At 36.4% G+C, this 16,653-nt stretch overlaps 2 protein-coding genes across 5 annotated transcripts; one reads left to right on the forward strand and one right to left on the reverse strand.

Moving 5' to 3' along the window:
- Positions 1-1,038: 1,038 nt before the first annotated feature.
- Positions 1,039-10,074, forward strand: LOC125187090 (uncharacterized). Of its 4 annotated transcripts, XM_089059638.1 has the most exons (11): positions 1,040-1,249; positions 3,208-3,309; positions 3,412-3,612; positions 3,741-4,577; positions 4,719-6,286; positions 6,363-6,496; positions 6,573-8,363; positions 8,535-8,583; positions 8,677-8,921; positions 9,032-9,130; positions 9,470-10,074. In XM_089059638.1, the coding sequence occupies exons 3-11, from the start codon at positions 3,423-3,425 to the stop codon at positions 9,696-9,698; spliced, it is 5,142 nt and encodes a 1,713-aa protein (XP_088915764.1). In that variant the 5' UTR covers positions 1,040-1,249; positions 3,208-3,309; positions 3,412-3,422; the 3' UTR covers positions 9,699-10,074. The 4 variants fall into 4 exon arrangements, with proteins under 4 accessions (XP_047939561.1, XP_088915762.1, XP_088915763.1 ...); XM_048083604.2 differs by having other exon boundaries at positions 1,039-1,249; positions 3,399-3,612; positions 3,741-6,286; XM_089059636.1 differs by having other exon boundaries at positions 1,039-1,249; positions 3,741-6,286.
- Positions 10,075-12,297: 2,223 nt separating this feature from the next.
- LOC125187560 (hydrophobic protein RCI2B-like) lies at positions 12,298-13,492 on the reverse strand. The gene is made up of 3 exons (XM_048084173.2): positions 13,222-13,492; positions 13,013-13,118; positions 12,298-12,569 (listed from the first exon to the last, which is right to left on the reverse strand). Exons 1-2 carry the CDS (start codon positions 13,300-13,302, stop codon positions 13,026-13,028), a joined length of 174 nt encoding a protein of 57 aa, XP_047940130.1. The 5' UTR covers positions 13,303-13,492; the 3' UTR covers positions 12,298-12,569; positions 13,013-13,025.
- Positions 13,493-16,653: the final 3,161 nt, after the last annotated feature.

Here is a 16,653-nt window from a genome sequence, read left to right on the forward strand (position 1 = left end):
TCTTGTAGTTGTTACAGTCATTTACTTATACTACAGTGCCAACAGTTTGTACCAAAACTATATTGGAAGTTAGACCAAGTACATGATCAAAATAGAAATAGGAGATTTTCAATATGAAAGAACATTGCACTCATGTGGCAATTTATCCCTCCACTTCGAGTAGTGAACAAATAGTAAGTAGCAGTAGACTGCAGTCAGGACCAAAGTATGAACTGCAGAGTCCATTTTTCCCAATGCGCAATATCAACGTTGTGAATAAGGAAGGGCACCCCAAATCCAAATATGAAGATAGCCTACACGAAAGTGATCACATTCTTTTGAGTAAAATTCTATAAACAGCAGAAATTCAACATAGTTTCACTTATAGTACTTCTAAAGTTTAGTCCGGTAGAAGTGGAGTTTTTTGCTTCTGAAAAATGGATTCTATTCAAAGAAGGAAAAAACAATAAATGAAAATCTTTGAAGGGATGGAAAAGATGGAGCTTCTTTATTGTTGTTGTATCAAGAAGTGGTAAAAATACATTTTCAAAATGAAAGAAGGTATAATACCTTTTCAAATATCATTTTCATTGGAGAATAAAATTTTAGTATATAAAAGAGATAAATCTCTTCCTCTTCCTTTGGAGGTACTCTTAAGAATAAATATGTAAAGCATTTTAGCAATTAGTAATTCTTAGAGCCAATAAATATGTATATATAAAAAGTTAAAAGGAGAGGATTTTGTTTGTTTTAATGAAACTCAACTTAATTGATAAGACTGAAGTGGATCCATGACAATTAATCAAAATTAATTAACCACTGACTATAGCAGATTAATAGTATCTTTGAACTTGTTAATATTAATTATACTATTTCAAAATATTTGTATATAATCAATCCGACCGCAAAAATGCAACTGTTTCACTAACATCCCGCCTATTTTGTCACGCAAATTGGCTAGTTTTCAAGATCTACTTATTTCTCGTGGGCCATGCCAACGGCGAGGCAAATAAAACACAGCTTCGGGTCTTCCGAGCCTGCGCCTCGCTCCGAGCCTAACCTTCTCTCTCGCAATTCGTTGAAAATTTCACATACTTTTATCTCTCCCTCTCTCACTGCGAAACACTCTCCTCTCTCTATAGAGCTCCCCGTATATCTGCTCGCCAATTCAAAACCCTAAACCATAGCTTATCTGTATACGAAGATCGATTCCCATCTCCATTTTCCGTCGTCGCACACATCTCGATTTTAATGCGACTCCTTTCTTTCGGTAGCTTCTTTTATCCTGTCGCATTTTCCTTTATATCCGTTTCTGTTTTGTGCATATTTGCGTCGGGATGAGGTTGGTGGGCGAGGGGTGCGTTTGTGGGATATGTGTATTTTGAAGTCCTGCTGCGGATGGTTCGATTTGGGGGGTAGGGTTTAGGAATTCAAGGTGGGCAGGTCGACCGGCAGCTTGTTTCGTGGTGCTACACGAAGATTGAGTTAGTATTCAGATGAAATGGTTTCTTGTTGTAGTTTATAACGAATTGGGCTAGAAATTCCACCTCCGGGCTGCTCATATATGCGATCGTTTATGTATAACTGAAAAGTGGTTTGAACGATTCTCTCTCTCATTTTCACTAAGATATGCTAGGTTTGAAACATGAGAATTGTGACCTCAATTGGTGAAGTAAGAAACATGCTGTGAATGGCAGTAAGGGTTTGAAAATCTAGTGCTGCTATTATGGTTCTGGTAAGGAACCTGCTATTATAAATGGATGAAGAGATAGAAAACCTGTCTCAGTCCCTACGAGGAGAAATTCCCTCAGGCATAGTTTGCATTTAGAATGTAATTCTATGTTTACATCGTCCTTATGAATATTTCTTCGCGTATCCTGCTGAATCTGCTGATCAAAAGTCAATGTTTCCAATTTGTAAATCAGCTAGTGGTCTGCAATCTTCACAGGGGATCAGTACTCTAACTCTATTGTGATTAAGAGTGCTCTGCAGCTCTTGATAGAGTTTTCAAAGCCTGGTTTTGAAAGCATTGAATACCACCATTTGAAATGGATTATAGCCAATATGGAAAAGTTTTTTCATTGAAAGGTCCAAATATAATTCTATTACAAAAGATAATTGCGCTGTCCAGGGGAGAAGGTTTTCTCAAATAGAGATATAATTTTGAACTGTATAGAACTAATATTCGTGGTGAAGTATACACTATCCTTTGATGGGCTACTGTAATGAGATTCCATGTCAGTTCTGGGATCTGCCCCCTTTTAAGTAATGTGCAGCCATTATGCAGTGGTGCATACTTATGCATATCCCATGAGATGGTGTGTGTGTTTTGGCGGCTCGGGTTTTAAAAAATGTAAATGAATGTGAGTGGAAAAAGTTAGTGGAATGCATGTCCCACTTTATATATGACTTTACAATAAAATGTGAGCAGAATGTGTTAATGGAAAGTGAGGCCTACTAAGTACTAACCATATATAGTAAAAGTTAAATGAGACAAGTGATGGAAGACTAACCAAAATGGAAAAATGAGATATTTAAGCGCGGACAGAGGGAGTATTTGATATGTCTGTCTGCTCTAAACCATATAGGATGATCAGTTATTGGTCTTACCGCATCACTCGTATACTTAGATAATTTGTTGTGTGTGACTTCTATTTTGATTGATTTATTGATAAATTATATACATTGCAAGGAATGCTGATCTTAGTTGAAAGTTAAAAGTTAAATCGGACACATCTATTTTTTCATGGATTACAATTACAAGTTAGCAGGTGGGTTGAATTATGGCTTCATAACTGTATAATTAGAAAGATCGCCAAAAATGGAACTGAACTTTGCTAGACTGTACTTCTGGGCTGCACTTCCCACTTGCTATTTGTCTTTGGACTAACTGTAACCTCCACTTTCTTTATCTACCTCACACTAATAAGCTGGCCTCACACCTATATGGATTTTTAAACAACTTTCTATGAATTGGTTTAAGCTCTGCCTAAGGTGAGGAGGGAGCGTAAGTACCTCTCGAACCTTGCTAAGAATCTGTTATTTCTGCAGAATATAGAGATATATAAATATATGTCTGTGGACTTCTTCATGTCCTTTCTTGAGTTATAAATAACCGTGTGGACACCTGTAACTCCCTTGCATGCATATTACACACCTTAACTAAATATGTGTTTATGTATTTAGTCTCTTAAATTAAGCTGACATTGTATGTGTGTTTCCCTGCAGTGTTGTTATTCTGGCAGCTATCAGTGTTTGAGGTGTTGGCACATGATTGATGTTAGCTTTCAGGGGAATTGTATGTTGACATACCTGTTCTTGTTTCCAAAGGTTGTAATGCATTATAGATTCTAGAGAGAAAGAGGATTGCAAGTCTAAGTATTCTTTGTTCAAGATTTAAAACTTATCATATCCGACAGCTGAAAATTTTAGGTTAACCATCTATGCCTGGCAACGAACTTGGAGATAGGGTCCACAATTTCTTTGCACAAGACAATTCATCACAGGGGCAACATCAAACACATGGTTTGGAAGGAAACTGGCCAGTGCCTAACAACAATTTTTGGGTTGGCAGCCCAAGACCTGTTGGTGTGGTGAATTCAAGCACTAAAAGTTACTCTGGGAAAAACCCAGGTATTACCTATCTGATTCATATTTCAATGTCGAGCAGGATATGTTCTCTAGGTTTTTTCCATTTCTAGTTTGGCATACACACATTGCCAGTGTACTCATCTAAATTTCTCTTTTGATATTTTGAGCAGAAATAGATAGAGGGCAGTCTAGCTACCCTGTTCATGCAGCTCATGGATTGAATTTTTCTCAATCAAATCTAAGGCCTGATTTCTCTGGAAGTCAGTCCCTAAATGAGCAGCAATATTCCAACGGCCATATGTATGGAAATCAATATTCCCAAGGTAGGCAGAATGAAGCAAACTTCCGGGAATTGGATGCATATTCTGATCAACATAATTTATTAGCCTCAAGAGGCTTGTCAGTGCATGAATTGCAGAGAATTAGCGGCCGCGAGCAACTACCAAAGGCTTCAGATAGATCAGGATCATCTGTCTCTTCGGTTAGTTTTGATCTATTTGGTGGTCAGCAGCAGATGAACCATCAGCAAGCAAGCCTGCTGCAGGCATTACAGCGGCAGCAATCTGGCCTCAATGACATGCACCAACTGCAGCAGCAACTCATGATCAGGAAAATGGAAGAGCTTCAAAGACAGCAGCAACTTCAACAGCTGGACTCACGGCCTCAAAATTCTAATCATCAGGTTCCTCAGGTTGCCAAACAGGCATCTGGAAGCCAGTCCCCTATGTTTCATGGTACTCTAAATTCCGATGCATTACGTAATCCTTGGACTACTGAGCCTGGGACAAACTGGCTTGGTCGTGGTTCTGCTGCCATGCAAGGATCCCCTAGTGGCTTTACTTTTCTACCAAATCTTGGACAGACACACCAATTAATAGACATGGTGAATCAACAGGCTGATCAATCCCTTTATGGGGTTCCAGTATCCAATTCAAGGGGTTTGGGTGTGAACCAATACTCTCCGATGGTGACAGAGAGACCGCCAATGGCTCAAATGCCAACATCTGGTAATTCTCTGCACAGTAATCAACACAATTTTTTGCCTGATAGACTTACTGAGGCGACTTCCATATCTCGACAAAACTTTCAAAATGAAACTAATGAACATGGTTCTAGTCAGGCACTAACTACTGGCTTAATGGATATAGGATTCCACCAGCAAGTGAATTCATTGCAGAATAATGCAACACATCAGGACCATGCGAGGAGTCAGGAGCTGTGTACTGTATCAGAAACCTCACAAGAAAGATATCCAATGCAAGTATCTTCACCTCAGAATGAAGTTACCCTTGATCCTGCTGAAGAAAAGATCTTGTATGGTTCGGATGATAATATATGGTCTGCATTTGGTAAGCTCCCAAGTATAAGTGGAGAAGCGGGTAATTTATTCGATAGTAGTAATGGGATATCAAATGGGATTCCATCCCTTAACAATGGTAGCTGGAGTGCTCTCATGCAGTCTGCGGTGGCTGAAACTTCTAGTGCTGATATAAGGCCTCAGGAGGAATGGAGTAGTCTGAATTATCACAATATGGATGGTCCTTCAGCAACTCAGTCCCCCTTAATTCATGATGGAAATGTCAAACAATCACCGCTGCACAGTGACAGTGTTCGAATACCTTCAGCAAAAGGCACTGAATCCATTCGCTCCTCTGACCCTCTCAGACCTATGGGATTGAATCAACTTGGGCACACTCTCCTGGGGCAGCCTAGTGAGGCGGTGCCAACTGATGTTTCTCAAAGGTTTGGGCAGTCTGTTGCAGGAACTAGCGAGTGGCTAAATCGTAGCCAAGTCCAAAATCAATTAACAGGTGAGACTGATATACGTGGAAATGCCTTGGAAAAAGCTGTGGGTGCTGAGAGAAATGGAAAGAAAGTTTTTGCCGATTGGCCTCCTGGCCAGGGTGGAACTAAACCTCAATCAAATGGTTGGAATGCTCTGGCAGCTGTACCACCTGCTGGGGATAGATCATTGAATAGTCATAATGCTGAGAAAGTATCTCAAAATCAGAACAACCAAGTGAGGGCAATGCAGGGTCAAATGGTAGATGGAGATTCTTTTAGGAAATCCAGTCCCTTAGCTAGTGCTGTTGGATTTGGCTCCGTAAGATCTATGACTGGAAATCACCAAGCAAATAATTCCAAAGGAAATTTGGGTTTTCACAGTGCTGCATATTCAGTAGCAAACTCATGCAATATGATAACTAGTGATGGAGCTAATCCATTCGCTCAGAATAACTATTTACCCAATCAGTGGAAGCATGCCTCTCCTAAAACAAAATCCCAAGGGGGTGAAAGCTTAGGGAGAATGATTGATCTGGGTAATGATCAGAATCAAGGGTCATGGAAGAGCCCCGATAATGGTGAAATGATAAATTATGATAGGGAGAACTGTGCCATGAAGGAGAATTCTAATGACAGTCATCGCTCAAACTTATCTAATCATGCTTCAGGTGGCCTCAGGGAAAGTGGAGCAGTTGACGCAATTGATTCAAGGTCTCTATCCTCTGGGAAGCAAAAGTCGAGCAATCAGCTTGCTAAAAAAGGTTCCGCTCCTCGCAAATTTCAGTATCATCCCATGGGAAATCTGGATGATGATGTGGGGCCTACCCATGACCTTAAGCAGCCTACCCAAGCACAGGCCACTGCTCTGAAGAATGCCCATCCTGGCCAGTTAAATCTGTTTGGTCAGGTTGCAATAAATTCTGCAGAAAAGGTAATATCTCATTAATTGTATTATACACGACACTGAATTATTACTAGACAAAAACTAAGTATTGTTTTACTTACAGGGTGAAATTTCAAAAGACAGTAAACACCATGATAAAGAGCCTTCTAGTGGTAGCTTCACTGGTTATGCAGCTGGGACATCTACTCTTTTTAGTCAATCATTTGATTCAAGCACTAAAAAGGTTACATCACCCAGGTACTTCAAGTTTTCTTTATCTTAATAGAGTTTACTTGTTGTCAGTACATTCTAATTTTTTTTCTATCCAACCCAGCCAAAACATGCTGGAGCTTCTTCACAAGGTGGATGTATCATCTCAACCACCTGAAGCAGAAAACTCTGATGGGTCTGCTGGTCACCTTCAGCGCAGACAATCTTCTTTCTCTAAAGGTTTTGGATTGCAACTTGGTCCTCCATCTCAACTATTGCAAATTCCAGATCTTTCATCACCCTCCCAGAAAGCTCAAAGCATGGCAAATGCAGCATGCACCAGTCTTGCTGGCATAGGAATGGCAGAGAAAAGCATGCACATGTCATCTTCGTTGCAATCTGGGCAGTCCCCAAATGAAAAATCTCAGATGGAATATGAAAACCATGCATCTGCAGGTCCAAGAAATCTAGGGAATGATAACTCTGTCAGTAAGGGGCCAGGGAACTATCATTCAGCATTTACTTCTGACACTCCATATATGCAAAGTCAACGTCAGAATAAACAAGCAACAAGGCCAAGCACAAAACCAGCTATGAATCAGCACATTGACTCCTCATTCAGCTATAGTGCTTCACACTCAATGGAAAGAGGTTCTGCAGAGACTGTTCTACCTGATACCTCTGGCAACCATCAAAAAAATAGTCTTCCTTCGTCTGGGGGCTCTGCTCAGCAAAGTGGCCCTTACGATGTACAGGAGATAGGTCCAGCTGGAACTGCATCATCCAGGGATCAAATGTGCGGTTCTCAGCATTTTGCAATGTCAAGCATTTCTCGACAAGGGTCTTCAAGCAAGGTCTTGAGTAACATGTGGTCTAATGTTCCTACGCCTCAAAATACTTCAGCGGCTCAGTATCCAACAAATTTTAATGAGCTACCCCAGCCCAATATATTGGAATCTAGTTCTCGAGATGATCTTGATGTTGGTAAAGGGGAAATTTGTACGAAGTCTACTGCAATGCATGTTGACGGGCACATGCAAAGGTTGAAGGAAAACTCTGGAGAGTTAGTCTCTGCCTCGAAAATAGAATTGCCTTCCGGAAGTGCGTCTTCTATTAAGAATCGCTTGGATGATTCTCCTGTTAACTCTGCTTCTACACAAAAGGACATTGAAAACTTTGGCCGATCTCTGAAACCTAATAGCTTTTCTAATGAAAATTTTGCCTTACAAAACCAAATGAGGGACCTGAAGAATGCCGAGAGTGATCCAAGCATTAGGTTTTCAAAGAGATTAAAAGGACCGGAAAATGTTCATGATATTCATCAATCACATTTGGGTTCAAGTAGTGGAATTCCTCCTGAAGATTCTAGGGTAGTGACCTTTTCTACTCCATCTGATATCATGCTGAGGAACACTTCACCTCACAGAAATGCTGCCCCACAGGATGTTGCTATGATGACTGCTCTGCATGATTCTACTAGCAAACCTCCTGCTGATGCTTCTGCTGTTAGAATTGAGCATCATGCGGTTAGCCCCCAGATGGCACCGTCGTGGTTCAATCAGTATGGATCCTTGAAAAGTGGGCCATTATTGCCTATGCAAAATATGCGCCATGTCATGTCCTCGAGACCGGAAGAACTTCCATTTTCTCCTGGAATGTCTTCTATGGGTACACCTTATTTAGAAGATAAAGCTGTTGCTACTCCTGTTGAGACATATGTCGGTGGCGCTCTTAAGAGTTCTGTTCCCACTGTCAAAGCAAATGAGCACTTATTTTCTCCTCCATCAATGAAGATGAATGTTTCTGATCAGCATCAGGTGATTTTGAGACCCAAGAAGCGTAAGACTGCTACTTCTGAACTTCTTTCATGGTATGAAGAGATAAGACATTGTTCACAAAGTCCTTCAATTCTCAGGTAATCATCATGAATCAGTATGTTTTTCTCTGGTTTCCACATTAGTCATTATTACTGAATCTCTTTTAAAGAATATATGAAGACACATGTATGCCGTATGGATTTAGTATTCAATGTGGTTTTGCTGCAAAATCGTGCTTGTTAATATTCATGAAATATTACTACATGCAGTTTGGTAGAAGCAAACTGGAGTAGAGCAGCAAATCGTCTTACTGAAAAGGTATTACGGGGTTGCTAATAATGCCCTCGTTATTATAACTATACAGACTGTGTCAACCTCAACCAGACTATTTACCTTCATCTCTGATGACAGGTTGAAGATGATATCGACCTGATTGAAGATGGACCTCCATTGCTTAGGTCAAAGAGACGGCTTATTTTGACAACACAACTTATGCAGCAATTATTTTGTCCTCTGCCAGCAACAGTTCTATCTGCTGATGCTATTTCCGAATATGAAAGTTTGGCTTATGCCGTATCTAGGGTAGCACTTGGAGATGCATGCAGTGCGCTATCTACCTCTTGTAATTTGGATTCGCCCCGTCATGACATGAATATGTAAGATCTTCCTCCCTCCCTGGATTTATTCAACCATGTCAAATCGTTTTTTTTTATCAATTAATTTTTCGATAAATTGTGAATATACATTTCACTTATGTTTTTTGTAGACATGCTGCTAAGGGCAAACTCAACGGTGATTCATGTTTTGCGAAAGTCATTGAAGATCTATCAGGAAAAGCTGGGAAGCTAGAAAATGACTTATTGAGGTTAATCATGTCTCTTGTCTGGTTTCTTCTTGTTTACTTTTTTCTTGCATCATGTCAGGTTCTGTGATTTTATCTGGTTATTGTTGCATATACTGGACGATGACTTGTGTTTTGGTGAATAATATTATTGATTCATATTCTCGCATGTATTAGATTGTTCTAAACTGACAATTAATTGGCTATCATTCTACATAAGAAATTTAGAATCTCCTTTTCATTAGTTTGTTTTGCTGGTAATGTGTGATTGCGTTTCATTTCTTGTGCTTTTGTCTGATGTAGCGAACTAGCGATCATATTGACCTTTCTCTTTGGTGCATATATGCTTTTTGTGTTCGTCAGGCTGGACAAGAGTGCATCAATATTGGATTTGAGATTGGAATGCCAAGATTTAGAGAAGTTTTCTGTCATCAATCGATTTGCTAAGTTTCATGGTCGGGGGCAAACTGATAATGCAGTGATATCCACTGATGCGACAGCAGCTACTCAAAGACCTTGTGCACAGAGATATATAACTGCTGTGCCCATGCCTAAAAGTCTTCCTGACTGGGTACAATGTCTCTCACTATAATGATTATTGATTTATTTTTTGTCTGCTGATGTGAACTGTGTCCAGTACTTTATTGACTGGCACTTTCACCAAGGACAATTAAATGGCGAATTGCAGGAGGATGGACATGAAGTCTCCTCAAATGTGTTGGTCTTTTCAGTTAGGCATTTATGTCATTATTGAGAAATGCAAGGTTCAGTTCATGTACCGCTCTATGAAATGGAAAAAAATTGGGATTGCCCATCATTTTTGCCTAGACGGGGGTAATATTAAGTGCCACATGCAAATGGATATATGACACTTAGGTAGAGAAATATTTTATTATGTATATTCAGTATGTTTTCTTCTTTTCCTTTCTAGGCATTTAATTTATGAAATCCCTTTTTTTCACTGCAAATTAGGACCAATCCAAGGTTTGATGGTTTGTTGACTTGGACCCTCAATCTTTGCAAAGTAGGTTCTATTGGTTTGTTTGTCTCAGTGTTATCTTCTACTCCCTCTGTCCCACTGTAGTTTAGACAATTTTTTTGGGGCACTAGATTTAAGAAAGTGGAGTTTCTACTCCCTCTGTCCCACTGTAGTTGAGACTTATTTTTTGGGCATAAGATTTAAGGAAGTGTTGTTTAGTAAGTTAAATGGCGAAGGAATAAATTGTATAAGTGAAAAGAAAATAAAGTAAGAGAGATTAAATGTGTTGTTTTTTGCCAAAAATGGAAATGACTCAACTGCTGTGGGACTGAGGGGGTATAAGGGAACAAAATGATTTTCTATTGATATGCATGCCAGGAGCAGCTATCTAGGATGTCTTCCATCTGGTAATATATAAACTATATCATGGCACTCCTTGCATCTGCTTGATTCAAGCTATAGCTCTAAATGAAACTTTAAAAAAATTGGCTTCATATACCTCATATTCCAGTTCCTTAGTAGTATTAAAGAAGGTTTAAGCTGTTCATGGTGGCTTTGTTAGTTACTGGATATCACTCCGTATCTTGTTTCTTTAGTTGATTAACGATCTCCTTTCTGAGAAGATTGGTTTTCTTCATTTATGGGCTATACAATGTTAGGAAAGTTGAAACATGTGATCTACTAGTATTTTCTTTTTCGTTGCAAGTACTGTAGCAAAATTCTCTTCTGTTTGCACTGTACAATGCTAGATTAATATGAATGGGTCTGTCACCAGAAAATGTTCATTCTTTTGCCCGATATCCCCTGATAATGTTTAACTTTAATGGAATATATTAGTGTGCTCTAATTTGATTTTTACGAATACAATAAGTTTAGAACTGTTAACTCTAGGTGGATTTTTGATGCCAAGGTATCACCATTGAATTATCTTCTACAATCTATAGTTGATTTACATAGATTTTAGCATCGTCCTCTTAACTCAGAAGTAGTAGATGCTTTCTCCATTTGAAACTACTCTGAGAATTTATTTATTTACTTACTTTATATTATTCTTTCTGGTAGTATTCTGCAATCATCTTGATAAATATTGATTGCAATGGAATTGCTTCTGTTGTATTTTGTCTTTTGAACTAGTTGGTAAATAACAGCTGCAGATTTTGTTTAATCTTTGTAAATTTATTTCATAGCAGCATTAAGATTTGATAGTGGATTGATGCTTGGTGTTTGATAATGTGTTAGCGGGAGATCTGCATTCTCTTGTGTTTGTTGTAGCATATTTGGTTTTTGAGTTAAATATTTAAGTTAGTGTGATAGTTTGAAATTCAAAATGGTGGTATCCATCTTTGAATAACAAAAGTGTGGGCAAAGAACTTGTGGTTATTTGTAGATTTTGTGATCCAAAAGATAAATTTCATGTGTAGTGCGTATTTTTATTTCATAGTTGTTGAGGATTGAATACAGGACGCTATCCAACCTGCTCATTTGAATATTGTACATCACCTAATTGTTTTGGTTCTTATTTTCATCTAGAAAAAGCGTATTGTCACATTGGAGGATCTTTTCTCCGATTATGAGAGAGAGAGAGAGAGAGAGATGGGTTAGTTTGAAAAAGGAGTTGGTATAGATTTGAAAGCAAATTCCATTTATCGAATTTTTGGATTATTAAAAATGACATTTGTGTTTGATTCTGTGTTTTGCAATAAGATTTGAGTTTTGCCTATAAATCCTATATGGAGTAGTATATTTCAGTTTAGGCTTAACTGAAATTTATGACCTAATATTTGGATTTACATGGAAAAAGAGCATGACTCTCGATTTGCTTTATTTATTTGATCTTTACAAAGTGAGTTGTAATATGAGTCTATATTGTTGGATAAAAAATTCTTAACTAGAATGTCCAAACACAATCTGGATACTTTTATGTATTTTGAACAGGTATGTTTATATTCAGTCAAACATCAAAACGACACCGTTTAACTATTTTTCAGAGTATCAACATGAGTATATTTTCGGACATCAAACAAAATCCTTTTGATGCGAAGCAAAAATGTTTTTTTGAAAGGGCTCTCTTGTGCTCTTACTTTGATATGAATGATTAATAAGGACGATATTTCTCTATAAAAATATAAAATTATTCGCACCCACTTTTCTTTTTATTGGACCACGTATTAATAGTCTCATTACCAGATTGAACAACAATTGGCACAACAAATAAAAGATAGTCAAACTTTACTAATCAAATCAAGATAATCATAAAAATTGCAAACACAACCAACAATAACTTATACTTACATCTGTATGAAACACGTCGACACAAAGAACACTAAATAAGTAACTACACGACACATTACAAACGATGATGTCAAATGAGATCTCCTAAAAAATCAAGAGACTTTAGAAAAAAAATTCAAACACGAATATGTTTTTTAATCCATATATTTTGCAAGCACATCAACAAGAGCCTCCACCATTTGAATCTCTCACCTGCCAAAAAGATCGCACAATAACATTATTTAAAAGGCGAATAATTTTACATTTGAAAATGCATATTAAGCTTTATTGTCTTAAACTTTTATATTTGTAATATAGTCCGAGCTATACTATAGCTATTCTGTATGCACCATCGCCCATACTTCTTACCTAGTTTTTCTAGAGGTTAAATTTCAATTTTCCAGGGCTAGCTAATATAATCTATTAACTCTACGATAGAAATTTAGGCACACTATTAATGTACCGTGTTATAATTATAGCTATGCTATCCATTTAATTGACTTTGTAAATAAATTGAATATAGACTAGTTTAATTTTAATAGATTTTCAATCAACACTATCCATTAAAGGGGTTTCAAAATAATACTATGAATGAATTGTTATTTAATTAAGTATATCAATATCCATTTATAAAAATGATACCAAATAAAAAATACCGTGGTAGAAGTACTAATTCGAATCCTTTGTGATGGCATAGACAGCATATATGATTCCAGGAATATAACCAAAAAGGGTGAGCAGCAAACATATCCAGAATTCATGCTGCATATAAAAATCAAACCATTTAATCACAAATTAATCAAAGTAAATGAAATATTAATCATAAGAGTACTAAAATAAGTTTAAAAAACACAAAATAGTTTACCTTGCAGCCGAACTTGAGGAATACACCAAGAGGGGGCAAAATAATTGCCACAATAATATCAATACAAGTTGCTGCCGCCATTTTTCACTTACTTTCTTCTGATAAAATGAAACAGACTAATTTCCTTGGATTTGAGTTGGAGATTATAACCAAATTTCCAAAGTTAGGAATGAAATTTAAGAAAGGGGGCTATGGTTCAATATATAGTAGAAAGCAGAAGCAGCGCCACGTGGCTAGTGAGATATTTCCATTCATTTTTTCTTTTTAAAGTAACAAAGTCACATGAGAGGATGCTGCGTGAATTATTATGTACTCAATATTAATACTAGTAATATGGAGTAGCATTTTATTGTTTTGTTTTACTTTTCTTTTCTTTTCTTTTGTGTATGAATTTGTTAAGAAGCATAAAGAGGATTGGATTCTAGGATGCTTACAGCTCATCGCTTAGCTTTGCCAGAGCTTTAGTTATACTGTTTTGCACTTGTCAACGATTCTAGTATGGAGTTTTCTTAGTGATGTGGATGATCCGCGATGTGTCGTGTAAATTCATTTTCATATGATGATATAAAATAGCTTACCAATTATATGTCATTTTAAGATCTTACTCTTGTGCCACTTTTCTACTAATATTATTGTGTATAAAGAAATCTACAGAAACATACATCCATACCTCCCGAAAATTCAAATCTGTTTAATTTCATAACAAGGTAAAAACCATGGAAAGATATTTGATCTCATGCATACAATAGTTGATAATTAAATTTTGTTAAATAAATACTGTATGCATTCAAAACGCAAACATTGTCGACTGTCGACTGTTGTACAGTAACTTATAAAGGTATTTAATGTATAGTGAACATTTAAAATATACATTATAAATCAAACATCGTAACTTATTAATTGATGTTTGAATGAATTGCTAAATGAAGAAATGTTATTGCACAACAAAAATCACGCGGATTACCAGCGGACATTTCTGATACCAAATGCCTCAATTCCATTGATAAAACTAGTTACTAGCTGATTAGTAGTTGGATTGACGCCATTGATATTTACCTCGCTGCCAAAATATTGTGCATTTTATATAGAATTTATTATAAACGTATACTAGTACTATTAGTGACAACCACATTCAAAACAAGGCTATTTCATAGTTGAATGTCTATGTATGTGTGTGTGAGTTGTTCAAGCGATAGAGAGGTAATGTTTGAGGCCAAAGGTCTCGGGTTCGAGTCCTATACTAGTATTAAGATTTTATCACAATATGATCTTAGTTACAAACTAAATCATACACCGATATTTATATTATAAGTATTGATATAGTACATCCCTTACGTGAACATCACCAATATTCAACGCATGTTTAACATTGTTTATGTATACTATTGTACAATGACTAAAACAAAAATGTTTAGATGTGTATTAGTTAGACGTATCACGTATACATTTATAAGTAAGATCAATAATTAAGTGCTATGAATAATCCAAATAACATAAGAAAATTGCGAAGGACCCATCGTTACCTAAATTTGGATAAGGATTGGAGAAATATGGTAGATATTAACTCAAATTTGGGTCATTGATTGGGTAAGGACTTGACGTATTATTAATAGGTACTCCTCAAATTTGCTGCATGGATTTTGCTTTCTATTATATATTCCCACTATTTCATTGAACGTGATTTTGCTCTCATTTTTAGTTTGTCCCGATCAGAATAATCAATTATTAAAAATGACAACACTTTTATCTCTACTTTATTAGTACATTTCTTTTACTTTATTCTCTCCACTTAACATATAAAATAAAATTGTACAAAATCACATGCTACTAAAGGAAGAAGTCATCTTCCTTGAAATGGAGGGAGTACTCTCTAATAATATGACGTCTTTTTTGGGACGGAGGGACTCTCTAATAATATGTTGACTATAACTCACCTAATCATGTGAAAAAAAGGTTCTATTCTTCTGTATATCAAACCGTTTAACAGATTTTAACTGTGCAAACAATCATTACAATACTAAAATCCAGGTTCTAAATTGTTATGCACTCAAAAATACAATTGCAATTCTTTTGCGAAATATAAAGCGAATCCAATCGTGGGTAGTCTATTGACTATTAGATTTTAAATTTGACTAATTGTTTCATAATAAAGAATTAATTTAAGAGATTGCATTAAAATTTAATTCTAAAATGAGTGTGTCGGTACTTTGCCTCATTGTGGCAGCCAGCAGACTGCCGACAGAGTGGAGATAACATTACTTGATTTGTTCTCTTACGTTAACAGGCTGGAAAATACTTCAATACTTTTTCGCCACGTGTCCATCATCCAACGGCTTATAACGAAAGTGAAAAGCACGGCATCTATTTAGGAACTAATAATCGTGACGCTTTGCCAAAAAATTGTTAATTAGTGGAACTAAAACTTAATTTAATGTGTGATTTAGTGAGAGGGACCTTCGTTCCAACAATTACTTTTTATAATTATAATGATAGTAATTCAATTATAATGTTTATTTAGGACAAAAACAGTTATATGCGTGTGATCCGCAACAATATATAATTAGTAGGTAGTTGGATCATTAGTGATGAATCGTAACATTGTCATTCGAACAAATGAATTTGCATATCTTGCAATTTCATCTATCTGATGCAAAGTTTGTACTTATTGCCCTATGGAATTATCAACTTCACATAGTATTGAATCAAAGTTGCAACTCCAATTTCGATTAAAAGTGAAGAGAAGGTGAATTAATCAGCACAATTATATTGGAAAAATTAACAAAGTTAATAGTTCTATTAAATTAAGGTTTAATAAATAAAAGCTATGGAATACATTTTTCTTATTAACCTTTAATTAAGGAAAAACCACATATTATTCCTTTTCATTATTAGTTAGAGGAAGATCAAATTTTAGATATTGAAATATGGGCCAAGGAATCCAATACGCATTGAAGCATTCATATCGAATCTTCCACCCTACTTTAAACCCCAATTAAATAAGGAGTATTGTATAAACCACTTGATAAATGATCACAAAAGGTGTAGTACTCCATATTTTTTTCGCTACAATGAGCCCGGCTCAAGTAGTCATGGGCTAGGGCCAGGTAGTACCAAAAAGAATTTACAATTTTTTGTTTTCAAAATGTCCATCCAAGTGAATAAAGATAAACTGTTACAAATTTAAATTCAGTATGTTCTACCAGTTACCACACCAGTAGTATTTTTTCTCATCTATCAACTATAGTTATGTCAATTTATCATGAAACTCATTGATTGGTCTAATTAAACAAACAATAAGTCTATTTATCTCTAATTAAAAATAACATTCGATCCATGCCAAATATACCCAATCCCACTTTATAAATGGTCATGGGCTAAGCGTGGTTGATAAATGTTTGAGCAAATGTACTAATCCGGATTTGGGCCAAGACA

Source organism: Salvia hispanica, chromosome 5 (assembly GCF_029641045.1).
Source record: "Salvia hispanica isolate PSC_SH4W2 chromosome 5, Shi_PSC_v1, whole genome shotgun sequence".
Lineage (NCBI taxonomy): Eukaryota > Viridiplantae > Streptophyta > Magnoliopsida > Lamiales > Lamiaceae > Salvia > Salvia hispanica.

What these genes read in the sequence shown, in the direction of transcription:
- LOC125187090 (XM_048083604.2), top strand. Translation starts at nt 3,423, where the DNA reads ATGCCTGGCAACGAACTTGGAGATAGGGTCCACAATTTCTTTGCACAA. An exon ending in TTACTCTGGGAAAAACCCAG is followed by an intron (nt 3,613 to 3,740) that starts GTATTACCTATC and finishes TATTTTGAGCAG; the next exon opens with AAATAGATAGAGGGCAGTCT. An exon ending in CTAGAAAATGACTTATTGAG is followed by an intron (nt 9,131 to 9,469) that starts GTTAATCATGTC and finishes TGTGTTCGTCAG; the next exon opens with GCTGGACAAGAGTGCATCAA.
- LOC125187560 (XM_048084173.2), bottom strand. Translation starts at nt 13,302, where the DNA reads ATGGCGGCAGCAACTTGTATTGATATTATTGTGGCAATTATTTTGCCC. An exon ending in TCCTCAAGTTCGGCTGCAAG is followed by an intron (nt 13,119 to 13,221) that starts GTAAACTATTTT and finishes TTTTATATGCAG; the next exon opens with CATGAATTCTGGATATGTTT.